The 14783-nt window shown below is 30.4% G+C and overlaps 1 protein-coding gene across 1 annotated transcript in view; it reads right to left on the reverse strand.

The window, feature by feature from the left end:
• Positions 1-4043: 4043 nt before the first annotated feature.
• The window catches only part of Slu7 (Pre-mRNA-splicing factor Slu7), a 72321-nt gene continuing 61581 nt past the window's right edge, over positions 4044-14783 (reverse strand). The window contains exons 11-14 of the mRNA XM_035356457.2: positions 7394-7504; positions 6608-6703; positions 6406-6516; positions 4044-4914 (exon numbers count right to left, since the gene is read on the reverse strand). Of these exons, the coding sequence (XP_035212348.1) occupies positions 4741-4914; positions 6406-6516; positions 6608-6703; positions 7394-7504 (492 nt within the window). The 3' untranslated portion in view covers positions 4044-4740. The remainder of the gene's footprint in view (positions 4915-6405; positions 6517-6607; positions 6704-7393; positions 7505-14783) is intronic.

Genomic DNA, 14783 nt, shown 5'->3' on the forward strand with positions numbered 1-14783 from the left:
TTTTAACTAAATGATTAGCTGCACTCATGACTGTTTGTTAACTTTGCGAATAACGCTTTTGTATTCTTAGGAACACCTATCTATTATTAGGAAATTTGACATTATGGATACATCTGCAAATATAGTTAAAAATATGTACAAGCTTAGTAAAAGTGTTATTAATATTTAAAAAATCATCAATGAAGTTGTTAGTAGTGTTAAGAACTAACTACAATGAAGTTGTTAGTAGTGTTAGGAACTACCTTTCATCCAGTATTAAGAACTAACACTGTCTTTAAGTCCTTAGAATAATCAATATTAGTCAAGTTAATAGGTTTTTTTTAAAATATGGAATGTCTGAATTTAAAAATGAAGGACCAGTCTACCACATAAGAGTTCTGTAGAAGATTAATTGCAGTAGTTCCTCTAGATATGAAATCAGCTAGATAACTTTCTGAAGAAACATATCTCCAATCATAATCAGGACAGAGTTCATTTATTTGTTTTAACTCTTGGGCACAAAAGTTTTAAATCTTTCATAAGGAGTTTTTATCCATGCCAAAGATATTATAGAGTCTGACCACAGGTACACATGATTAGACTCAACTTTAGTAATAGAAATGGTCTTTGCGACTAGTCGAGCTAATGCCGACATTGCACATAATTCCAGCCTGGGTATTGTTAAGGTTTTTATCGGAGATGCTCTGGATTTGGTTTATTTGATTATAGGAAAGCAAATGAGGACTATCTGCCTAAGGAAATGGATGTCTAGGTGGAGGACTTTCTATCGGAAGCTGACTCGTATCCACGTTACATATGGGGCAAAACCATGAAACTGCCCAAGCAGCCAGCCTGCTGGCCAGGATTCCAACCTTAGACGAAACTACCAATATTCAGTAACTTTAGAGGTCTTGGCCTTGTTCTTCTAGATTTGGAACATAATAGTATTATTTGCTGCTGTACTTGGCTATTTTTTTTTTTTAGCTTACTTACATTGCTGCACTGTTACATACAGTTATTCAGATGCATCGCTGAATCGATGTTAATCAATTATGATGAGATTTGTGATGATCACGTGCGTAAGAATTTTCACTGCTTTAGGAATTTGAAATTAATCCTTCATATCATCAAGCGTAATTGGTTCAGACCAATCTAATTTATGCCTTCACAGATGTTGTAGAAATATCTTTGCCTTTGTAATTACTGCTTCAATTAGACCATGTGGATCAAAAGGCGTGCTATAGAACATCCCATTTTATGGACTTTGCCTTTGAGAGTCTATATTAACCTTAAATTATCGTAGTTACATGCCAAAAGTTTTCACAAGATCAGAAACTGAAGAAAAGTTATATTCAGCATCTTTAGTCATTTAACAAATCTTGATCATTAGCAACCCATGTATATAACTAATTCCAAGGAACTGTGTCTTCTAGATTCTCTAAACCTGGTAAAATGTCATCCACATAGACATCGATAAATAAAATCACGGAAGTACAAGGAGAATATTTCATTTTGTTCATACTCAGCTAAAGCTTAAAGTTCTTGTTGCTAAACATGGTCACATGTTGTCCCATACGTTAATCATACTCTAAGTTTCAATAATGGAGCACAGACTTGTTTTATACAAAATTCTTTGAAAATCTCTTATCAAATTCTTCTCAATGTCTGAGCTAAATACATATTGTATGTGTTAGGAAACAAATCATTATTGAAAACTTCTTGCCACAAAATTCCACCATTTAGCAATAAGGAGCTGAGACTTATTCATTCCATTTGCTCACTTAGATGAACCTTCATGACCTGAGGAGCACATTCAAGATGTCCAAGCACAATTTGAAGTGATGCATAATTTTGTTCAAGAATGAGTTAACTTGGCAAAAGAGAACACTACAACCCAATATGACATGAGAGCAATGGAACTTAACAAAGGCAACAAGGTGTGGTTAAGGAATTCGATTTGACGGAAAGAACTTTCTCCTAAACAGTCTCCTTTAAGACAGTGCTTACACAGTCCTGAACAGCATCATGATTCATCCAATTCGAAGTCTAAAGTCTTTCATTACAATATGCTAACCCCTTACTATGGCCATAGTAAGTAGTTCCCATAGTGTATATAAAGTAAATACAGTCAAAAGTCTTTAATCTGGACTCGTCGGGACTTCAGCGATTCCGGATTATAGATCATCAATTTAAATCTGGTAAGATGGCATGCAGAAATTATAAAATTAAAAATATGAAATCGTAATTTATGAAATAAAGAGCAATTATGATCTAAAGAGTATCAAAATTTACAACAACAACAACAAAAAAAAAAAAAAAAAAAAAAAAAAAAAAAACTTTATATTTAATTGTTTACTTTATTAAACATTTCTTTCAATGTGCGCATGCGTAAAGCATACACTGCGCATAGTCGAAATTAGAAAATTGCAACCAGAAAACTATTTGATGTGTATTCGTGATATTTATAATGACGAGGAATTTGATTTAAATCATATCAGAGTACATCGAGATGAAATACTACATTTAGTACGGAACTATAAGCCGAATAAAATAAAAACATCTGCCCTGAAGATAAGGATATTGATGACAGATCAACTTCCAGTTCATTGCGCGCCGCGACATTTCCTACCCATACAGGGCAGCGTGAAATTGATAAACAGATTTTGGAATGGTTAGAGAATATGCCTTTATCCATTTTTTGCAGCAATTCCACTTTTTGTTTGATGGACATCAAAACATGCTTTCGCTCTGTAGATCCTTTGGCAGCTCCAGAATTGGAAATTCTTTTTGACATAATTGAAAGTTCAAGCTTACTTTTATAAAATCGCTCTAACAGTCTGCAAAAAATAATAAGCCGGATCCAATTAGAAGATTAAGGAACAACGCAATCTGCAATATTAACTGAAATAGATAATTTTAGCTTAGCTTATACCGTCCATTATACATTAAACGTGCATGTGTATTATGTGCATGCGTTGCGTTTACGCATGCGCAGAAAGTTTGTAGCTTTGAGGTCCGGATTAAAGACTTTTGACCGTAGTAGATTAAGACCATTGTTCTGTTTGCATATACATTTGTAAATTTATATATTTATTTATTGATTTAGTATTTATTATGTTATTTATTGAAATCACTGTTTCAGTATTGCATTGATTTTCCTTATTTTTAAGTACGACTTTGTCTCCAGGAATTGTACTGATTGGGATCTGCAGTACTTGGGAACTGGGCAATGTTATAAATTTTGTACAGATATAGACAAAATTTAGTAAAATTATATGTGAAACTGTGGTACTTTTTTTGTATAATGTAACAGGAAATGCTTGAAAGAGATAATTTGTGCCAGAAAAGTAAGAATATAAGGGCAAATCTATTTCACGTTGAGTAAATGGCTATCTTGCTAAATTAGCGAGATATCGCTAAATTGGTGACGGTTTTTGCGACTTATTTTTGTTGCCAAATTTGGTGAGAAATTGCCACACCTTGGCGACCATTTGGTCCAATCCCTGTATAACTGTAATTAGTACTACAATTGAATAAAAGTAATTAATCCCTGTATTTAACTTTAACCATATCTGGCCCTCGTATGCCTTCAAGTAATTTCGAGAAGTGGAAGGTACTAGAGATTTCTCGGCGACTGGGGGATGTATTGTTAAAGCTGATTTCAAAGTCTTGAGATATCTCTGAGAACTTAACCCTTTTAGATGCACTTTGCATTGCATTCTTAGTAGTTTGAAGTGCAACTACTGATTGTGCTCTGTGATACTGAGTGAGCTAACAAGTATTTTTGTGGAGAGTATCTGAACCGTGATGTGTTTCTTTTGGTAAAATAAATTTTATCAAGCTATGATGGGTTTTGTGTGCAGTCAATCTATTACGATCCTGTACGAAAGCATGAATATGAATTTCTGAAACTGTTTATTCAGTTTCCTAGAAATGATCTAATGTGTTTCGTGATTTCAGCCATAGGCAGGCCATGTATGATTATAATATATATAGTTGAATGTATGTATGTTTTTTAAGTTCTCTATGATTGAAATGACATGCATAATAGAGTGAGGCATAAGTAATCAAATGAATACTTTTTAATGCTTCCATAAAGACACATGAAACTGAATACAAATATTCTAAAAGCATTAAGAACGTGCCATGAAAAACCACAGAAACCTAATTTAATTTCAAATATACAGCATGCCAGACCATTACTAATTATTAATATATTAGTTTTAACTGATAATTATTTCAGATAAAAGATATTCTAAAGTTTTTTCCCAACATATTTGGAAATAATTATATTTGTACAGGTCTCAGTATTAAACTATACATAGTTTACTATTTATTCCATTTTCACAATTGGATTTCATATAGCATTAAAAATCTTTGGCAGAGTTTCTAATAAAATTTCGTCAAAAAAGTGTTAAATATTTAATTTTTTGAAAATAATCTTTTGACTATCTTATGATTTTATCCTATCAAATTTTACTGATAACACACAAAATATATTGCCATTACAGGAACATTCATGACAGTTTTCCTATATATGTACAAAAAGCTGAATATCCTAATTTATATAGTGCATAAACTTATGAAATTAAGATAATCATTTTACTAATATATGTCTTAACTTAAAAATAAAAATTTAAAAGAAAAAAAAAATGAACTTGAAAGAAAAACAATCATAAATCATTTTATATAAAAAAAGGAAACTATAATTTTTTTTTTTTTTTTTTTTTTTTTTTTTTTTTACAGCATATAATTCTCTTTTTAAAGAAAACCAGCCATTGGGTCATCCTGCCTTTGTCTTTTGATGAAATATGCTTCCATTTCTTCTTCAGTTGGAGCTTTCACCTCATACATACTGTTATAAGGTCTTTTTCTTTCATCCATTGCAAGTAATTTGTCAGCTTCTTTCTGGTGATTTTCTTCTGCCTTTAATGCCTTTAAAAAATGAAATGAATGGGATTTTAAGATAGCGTTATACACGTGAGTTTTCTTGGAGATGAATTTCTTTTAAAATTTAATTTTATGTCAAGGAGTAAAATTATAGAGTTACATTTTGATATAACTATATTTTTAAATACAGTATGTTTTTTAATTACATAAGAAAGCAGGCTTTTACACAAATATAATGACTACTTCAACGGGAAAATGTGATTTTTATTATTTTTATACAGAAAACTAGTATTAACAAATTTCTAAATTGTACAAATGAGTATTTAAAATCACTGAATAATGCTTAATGCTAATGTTAGATGAAATCTTCACTGCATTTATTTTATTTAATATTCATAATACAACATTAATAGTATTAAATGAATTCCAAATTTTTAAATCCTTTTTTGTCTAAAAGATAAAAATTACAGAAATTTCAGCTATTAATGAGGAATTACATAGCTATAAAATATGAAGATTTATTCACAAAGAATTTTTAAGCAATTCAATGAGTAACTCCCCATTTATTTTTTGACAATTACTCATGCTATGGTTTTCTTAATTAACTGAGATAATAAGTGTAATCGTATCAAGTGTTATTAAAAGAGGTTAAATAATTTTATGAAACAATGTCATGCATTTTTGCCTCTTATTCTGACAAAAGTTGATTTAGCTTTTGTAATTATACATAGCAATTCACCACCAGCAACATAAAAATGTTTAAAATGTAGGTTTTTTTTCCTATGACTAAATTATAAAAAAAACCTGCATTTATTTTCCTCAAAAATACCGAATACGTAAAGACTTCAATCAGATTTTATGTATTTAGCAAAATTTAAAAATTTGATTATAGCTATATTACCTGAAATACAAGTTATGATTTTTGCCCTCCATGGTCAATATGATTTTATGTATGAAAAATGTCACTGAATTGCAAATGCAGATGTGTTCTACTATAATTAGTTTTTATTTTGTGGTTCTAGAAACAAATTTTCCACAAGTAAAATTACAGCATTAAAATTTGTCATCATTTGGGTAAAAGAGTGACAGAGACTTCAGAAATGATAACAAAGCTACACAGTCACTCGATAATACTGAATTCAAAAGTCAATAGATGTATTAACACTGTTCTCAAGAAGGCGGAAAATTCATTATTGATAGTTATAAGACCCTCAAAGATTTTGAAGATGCTTTCATGGTATGTACAAACTATACAAGATTTTTACATACATACACGATTGATGTTTTTACATGTATGCATATTACACATCAGATTCTTATGTAGCTTTCAATTCAATTTTTTTTCCCTTAAAAGAATTCTTAAACGAAATATTCATGAAAAATGGATGAAGGAAATCATATGGATGATGATGTCAGAAATTTTTTTAAGAATCATTGATAAAAATTGAGCAAGTTCAGACAGTATTTTTAATTTCATGCTTGAAAGCAATCAGAATCACTTAAATTATTTTAAATATTTCAAAATAAAATGATTACCTTTTTCAGTTTTCTTTCTTTCTCATCCTCTGAATCACTAGAACTAGAAGAGTTATGCTTCCTTTCCTTTTTCTTTTGTTTCTTATCCTTCTTCTTCTTCTTTTTCTTGCCCTTTATTTATAAAGAAATGATGTTATGTTTATGAAATACGATTTTTTTAAAAAATAATTCATTAGACTTTTTTTTTTTAATAACAACTTACATGAACAGATGTAGCTTTTGAATCTGAAGATTCTTGACCACTTTGGGAAGACTCAAGTTTTTCAATTTTTTCTTCCAACAAAGTTGGTGCAGAAGCCTGTGAAAGATAAAGATTTACTTATTTTAATAAATAGTCAAAATCAATCTTCAATAGTTACACATTCTAAAATTCATTTCAATAATAATTAAATGATCTGAAATGAAATTCGAAAGCCTTAACAATTACTGTGCTTCATGGATTTATATAAATTTCCCTTGTTTTCTCAGCAAGGGGCAAAAAATATAATAATGATAAATAAATTCTCACAGGATTCAGAATAATACTTTAATAGATAAAAATTAGTTCCCATTTTCATTACGTAATTTAATGAAAATGGGAGTTGTATGCATATTGTGGTCTAAATCCAACTAGTTGCAAATGAGGAAATAAAAGAAACTTATGCAATAAGTGGGTGTGTTCAGATATACAGAAGATGAGCATTTAGACTGTTAACTGATACATGCTGGACGTAGAAGCTAAAAATTTTCACACTGACAAGATGCAGCTAAAACATATCCATTTGGTTTAAAAACATATACAGAACAGTGCCTTACTTTTAGAGGATATAATCCTTTTTTTTTTAAAGGTTAAATTCTCAGAAAACTTTATAGTTTAATAACGTAGAATTCAACATTCACATCACAAACATATGACTTTTGTGATTTATAAGAAAATGGATAACTTCAACCTTAAAACAAAGCAAAAATTATGAGTGCTTTCAATTACATAAAGCACTCATATACTCACTTCTTTTATGGCTTCTCTTCCAACATTTCCAGTACAATATGAATTTTTAATAAATGAATGGCAACATTTATACCCCCATCGGAAATCACTCCAGTATGAGCCCCAAACAGACTAAAAATGAAAAAGAAAAAATATTATACATATAGTTCTGCTTCTTATTAACAACTTACTTTACTTATCAATGTATAAAGTTTCAAATATATATATTTTTAATTAATATAATCCTGCATCTGTAATAGTTTATTCTAGTTAGAAATGTACAATTATGATAGTTATTTTTATTAGATACTTGCAATTGTAATAGTTTTATTCCAATTTTTCTTAATGTTATTTCATCATGAATAATATTAAGATGAAACTAAGAAATATATTTATAAAATAAAAAAAAATATGTAAAATCTAAAATAAGAAAATAAATCTCTAATAAATTACTAAATTACCAACAGCTTCTTTATTTTTCTTTAGATTTTTATATGCCCCTGAGCATCTGCTGCGCATCAAAATTTCTTTCGATTGCATCATTTCTAGATCAATCTATACATGATTCAATAATACTGATGATGTAACTGATGTGAAACCTAAACTGAAACTTAAACATAACTAATTCAGAACTTAAACTAAAAATTTCGAGAACTGACACCTTTCTCTTAATAGGCTGCCATACTGGATAAGGATGCACTTATGCTTCCAGCTCTCTTCCCCTTAAGATGCTACTTCACTTGCTTATCCTCTGCTAGCTATTGTCAGTATTCTAAAAATATAATCTGCATGAAATTGTGGCACACATGGCACATCCACAATGATGATGTGCAATGAAAAAGAATATGCATCCTAAGAATTAGTTATCACAGAATAAAATTATGTGTGGAATCTACAGCTATGTCTGTCTTCAAGTGTCATCTTTTTAACTATGCAGTAAAACCTCTCCAAGTTATTACAACAAAGAACCATCATCAATCCATTGCAGCTTTCTCCAAGTCATCCTATTACATACACACACACATATATATGTAATAGATTCTGTAGCAGAATGCAGGCGGTTGATTCCGTATTGAACAGCTAAGAATTTTGATGTCGTAGAATGGTGAAACGCTGATCCATAATGAATATGAGGCGAAGGCAAATTAAATCTTCATTTTTTATTTCAGCAAGCATGTTGCGACACAAACAAGTTAACACATTAAATGTGCCTATTCCAAAAAGTATACATTTTAGATAAATTTGCAGTAAGAAAGAAGGAGCAGACAGATTGCAGTCAAGCTAGGTGAAAGCATACAGAGCAAGTATGTTGTGTTCAAGGCAAAATCTTAATTCAAACCGAGTTAGTTTTGGTTCTCAATGCATTTTAATTGGTTAAATTAAATTCGGACATACTCTAAAACACAATTTTCGAAATTAAACTTCCTACATATGGTTCCCTCTCTTTTTGATACTTCTAACTAAATTTATATTAAGAGATAATATAATCAATATTTCTTTACTAAATAAATAATTTATATATTATAGCTATACAGTACAAAGTCTGTTATCTGGAATGATCTATAATCCAGACCTCAAAGCTACAAATTTTATGTGCATGCGTAAACACATGCATGTTTAATGTATAACGGATGGTATAAGCTGGGTTAAAATTATCTAAGGCATTTCAGTTAATGTTGCAGATTGCACTGTTCCTTACTCTTCTGATTGGATCCAGCTTATTATTTTTTGCAGACTGTTAGAACAATTTTGTAAAAATAAAGCTTGAACTTTCGATTATGTCAAAAAGAGTTTCCAATTCTGGAGCTGCCAAAGGATCTACAAAGCGAAAGCATGTTTCGATGTCCATTAAACAAAAGGCGGAATTGCCACAAAAAATGGATAAAGGCTTATCCGTCTCAAAATTATGCGAGAAGTATGGCATTGGAAAGTCCACTATATATGACACAAGAAAAAGGAACTTTTTGAATTTTTTGTGGAAGCATCTTAAACAACTTACATTGAAAGAAATGTTTAATAAAGTAAACAAATAAACATTAAGCCTTTTTTTAGTACATTTTGATACCCTTTAGATCATAATTATTCTTTATTTCATAAATTACGATTTCATATTTTTAATTGTATAATTTCTGCATGCCATCTTACCAGATTTAAACTGATGATCTTCTATAATCCGGAAAACCCCCTAATCCAGAATCGGCGAAGTCCCGACGAGTCTGGATTATGGACTTTGTACTGTATAATATATATATATATATATATTGGTTAGTTAATATAGCTATAAAATTACTATTGGCTGTTTGAGTTTTAGTTCCATTTACATTATCACAATTATGTAAGAATCATATGATGTAGATTAGTCTCAAAATGACGCAGTGCAAATAGAGGTTACTATTTTTAGAATAGAGAAGGGAAACTAATTTACGCTGCTAATTTATAATCTTTTATATATTCTTTATTTTTCTTACATATATGTGATGTTTTAGTGGTATGATGAGATAACTGACTAGAAAAGGCACCAATTATTTTGCTGTTTTGGATCGAATGAAGTTAGAAGATAGCTGACATACAGGTTATAGAGTACAGAAGTGGAATTCTGGAAAGCACAACATTTGATAGTTAAAATACAATTTTCTTGCTGGAAGAGTAATTTCATAACATGTATCCTCTAGATTAGTACAACACCATGGGTGCTATAGTGCCACACAATTTTATATATGCAAAATCATATTTTTAAAACAGCCAAGCAATTAATTACATGCTTGCGAAGTAACAACAAAGGAAAAAAAGTGCTGCATATTGAGAAGCTGAAATATTTATTAGCTCGGTTTCTTTGTTTCAGTTTTAAATTATATCCGAATAAAATAATGCGGAATACTGCAGATGAAACTAATGCAGTAAGTGATGCAGTACATAATTTTGAGAGCATGTAAGCAAATAAAACCAGGAATTAAAAGGTCTACTACCAAATTAAGCTAATAATTTGTCAACAATTTTCTTCCATATTCATCTTAATTATATATATCGAATAAGTTAAAAATGAAAATTAAACAAGCAAAGAAAACCAACTAAGAAAATGAACAATATGCTATTAATTTGCTCAGTTAATAGCAAATCATAAATGGAATTAAATGATTTTTTTTTAAATTAAAAAGTGAATCAAAATAATCTTTGCCATATCATATAAATTAAAATATATGGTTTGACTAATTCACATTTAAAAAAAGCTGGAGTACTTTACAACCTATGAGGTTTTATATAATGATATGAGGGTCATTCTTAAACCTTTTATTTTTAGGAGGAATGATACAGATGTGTGAGAAAGAATTTCATAATGCATAAATCTAAATAGTATTATTTTTGTAAAATATGATATTTCTTTACATATCTACACTGAAGAGCCATTACATTATGACCTCCCTGTTAATAACAAGTAGGACCACTTTTAGCCCTCAAAACTGTTGATTTAATGTTCTGTTGTTCTCGTGCACATTTAGTTCAGAGGCCTATCAGCGATTAACTAAAGTAGTTGCTGCTGATCGGCCAATGATGTATATATACTTGGTGTTCGTGAACGCAATTGAGTTCGCTGGCTTTTTTTCTTTTTTCTTTCATTGTTTTAAAATCAGCAGGCTACTATTACAGCCTAGTTTACTTTATTTAAAGTCACGAAATAAAAATTACTTTTATTTTACATTAGTCCCGGCATTTATTTAGAGCAAAGTATGCTTTTGCAACTGCTCCAACACTAACAGGTTATGGGCCCAGCTCAACTTAGCCTTGAAGGAATGCAAGCGAAGAGAGCCGCTATCTGCGAAAAGAATCTGAAGTGCTTCGAAGTTGGTTCAAGCGGTTGTGCTTATGCCCATCTAAGCATGTCCTTACTACCAGAAGGGTTTGAATTATTGAATCATGACAACTGGTAGCGATGGAAAGTCAATATCAAAATGCTGTTGCTAGACAGAAATTGTTGGAGCTTCACAGAAGGTAAAAAAGAACTGGATAAAACTACAAAGCCTGACAAGCAGGATTTCACTTTCCGAGAAAATACAGCCTTCACTATGTTATATTATGGAATTAAAACTGAGTTCAAGCCATTGATACAAGAATGTTCAAGTGTTAAAGAAGCATGGGAGGTTCTACAGAAGCAATTTGAACCAAAAACAAAAGCCAGAATAATCCAGCTTCTAGACGAATTTTTCAACATTAAACATGCACCTGATGAAAAAAATCAGGCTTTTCATCGTGAGGACAAAAACGACTGCAAAGAAGTTGGCCGAAGCTGGACACAACTTTGCAGATCTTTTTAAAGGGTTTCCAGCAATTCGGAAGTTACCCCAGGAATACTCCAGGATTGCACAATTAATTTATAGGTGGAAGTACAAGGATTTTACGCTGGAAAAAATTGCCGAAGAGCTGGTAAGGGAAGAAAGTCGACTTCGCCGGCAGATTTAGAAGACAGTAAGGTAAGTGTAGGTATCAGCACAAATGCTGGGGAAAATAGTCAAGTTAAAAGTAAAACTAAAGGTAAGAAAAAAGTGGGGAATACGAAGAAAAGACCTTGTTATAGATGACATAAAAGTGGATACTTAATCGCTCAGTGTAAAGAAAATTTAAGTAAAAATCCGAAGTTTAAAGTAGACGATAAAAATGAGCAGTTTAAAAATAAAGTTAATGTTAGTAGAAAATTATGTGTTAACTACAGATAAAAGAGGTAACGCAGATAAATTTAATTGGGTCGTACATACGGCTGCTAGAACTCATTTCTGTAACAACAAAAATTTAATTATAACTGAATAAATAATATAGATATAATAATAATATAGAGGAAATAGATGATATAAGTGTGTCTCCAAGTACTAGGAAAGCATACTGTCAAATCTGCAGTAAACGTAGGCAACCAAATAAATTGGATTTAGTTAGAAAATGTGTTGCATAATCCAAATCCAAGAAGAAATTTACTATCGGGAGCAAGATTAGAAAAGGCAAGTAAAAACACTTAACACATTTCTGCACATGGAAATCAAGTACTTTTAAGGACCATTGATGAAAAAATTTAACGACCTATGAGCAAATGGGAACTGAATAAATTCAATTAAAAATATTCTATTCCTGAATTTCACTTTTGTAATACCATCCTAAAAAGGAAATAGATCCCTAAGTAGTATGCATAATTACTAAACATGAATTAATTAACATAATTATGAATAAGTTTGAGAATAAAACGTTCTGCAATTTATCAAGTAGCATTAAATATTTTACACTTATAATAGTTGGACATATTTGTAAGAAGATAAGTGACATTTACGTTTTACTAATAGTTAGTTTTATGTTGATTGCTTTATGTCTCATTTTGTCACATACTTGGTCAGTCTAGAGGTTTAGAGGTTCCATGCTTGTGTAAATAGCAGGTGTTAGAATTTATGTCAAGCGACATAGGTTAAAATGAAAAGTAAGATCACAATCAGCATGATTCGTAACAAAAGACTGAATGTTGTCATAGCTGCTGTTGTCCAGAGAGAGACATGCTGATTCGAACAAACCTAAGGCCTGATGTAGGCACGGTTTGCAAGTGTTGAAATTTAATCAGGCTCTTTAATGCAGTTAGTGTCATAGCTTTGTATAGAGTTCCAAAGGTTGTAACCCACTTAATATAGTTTAAGGTCACAATACGCCATTAAAGCACTAGAGGTGATAAGTTGTTTTGTATTAAGTCTCACTAAATGCAAAGAATAAGTTTTACTTGAATTCTTACATTTTTGTATTTTATCTTGTGACCACAGTGAACTCGCTTTAATATGTAGAGATAATTTTTAATTGTAAGCAGTCAGTTATAAAAAAAATAAATTAGGTAGTTTTATAACCTTAGTCATTATGGATTTACATGGCCACTATTAAATTTTATTTTTTTAACAATATTTGTTAAAAAAGGCCCTATTAAAATCAAAATCTAATAAAATTTTACAGTTTAAAATACATGTAATTTATAATATTGATTCTTAAACGATATTAGGATAATTACACATTAAAAGCTAAAAAACATTTATGTTTTGTAACAACACTCAACAAAATATTTATCCATCATTTTAATTTAAAGCCTTTCCAAACATTTTGGCTAGTTTATATCGATTTCCTTTTCTTTAAGCATCTTTTCTAACGATCAGAGATTTGTCTCAATATGCAAATCAGTGCTCTCACTAGTTTCTACATGCTCTATCTCCTAACTTATCAACCTCTCCACAATGTACCTATGAGGGTTTACTTGATCTGGTAAAAGTTAAATAATCCCAACCCCAGACAGATGTGAAGCAAATTATCCCCTATGTCTGAAAGTAACCTACAATATCAGACAAAGGTTTAGATAAGCCTCTTATTTAAAAAGAGGCTTATCTAAGGCTATCATAAAGGCATGTTCTGATGCTAACAAAATCAATTACAGCTCACGGTGACGTAATTAAACAAGAGAAGTTAAATTCAAACTCAAAATGTGGACTAGTTGTCAAAGATTATACAATTTAATTTTTATTTAATCTGACTCAGTAACTCTATCATTTGAGGAAATAGAAATGGAAAATTATAGTAAAAGCTGAAATAAAAAATAATTGGATAATTTACATAATAATAACTGCACATATCTTTGAAGAATAATTTTCTTTATGTATTCAGTTTCCTTTCCATTTTAGAATTTTGGGATTTAATTAAGAATTTCTGTTATTTTAAAAAACACCAAATGCATTTAGAATATATAGAAAAAGTGGCTAATTTTATTTCTTTAGTAATATGAATATTCAGAAGAAATATGAAATATATATATATCGTAAAGGACGGTTACAGAGCTGGTGTGGCAGAATTTTTAGAATTTAATGACACTCGGAACAACAAAATCTAGAAATGGCAAAACTTTTAGAATTTAGAGCAGGCATTGGAAGCAGAATTTAAAAATAAACTAGGCAGCAGAATTTAGGATCCACAGAGATTGCATCAGGTGGAAAAATGCCTAGTGCCCGCTCTGTATATGATGCATTAAGACGTATTAGATGACTCTTTTAAATTTAAGTTTTCAATTTCGTTACTAATAAAAAATCTTCTTTCTATAATGCCTGCCCAAGTGATAAAATTAGAAGCATTTTTGATATTTTCCATGCTTGTGTCTAGTGAAAAGTAGAGAAAATAAAGGGAAGATAAACATGTTAAGAAAAAGATTCTAGTATCAGGAGTAAAACATTCAAATATTATGTTTTCATTATTCTTCCAGACGTTCTCCAAAAAGTATGAAATTCATCACAAACTTTCTGTAAAATACATCCATTACGTGTTGATACCATGAGATATTCTTCATTTTGTCACATATTTCTTGAATCTTCTGGGTCTATAAAATCTTGCCTTCAAATCCTTCTAAACTTTCCAATCT

Source organism: Stegodyphus dumicola, chromosome 12 (assembly GCF_044657685.1).
Source record: "Stegodyphus dumicola isolate Sdum_Otavi_A_Nest chromosome 12, ASM4465768v1".
NCBI lineage: Eukaryota > Metazoa > Arthropoda > Arachnida > Araneae > Eresidae > Stegodyphus > Stegodyphus dumicola.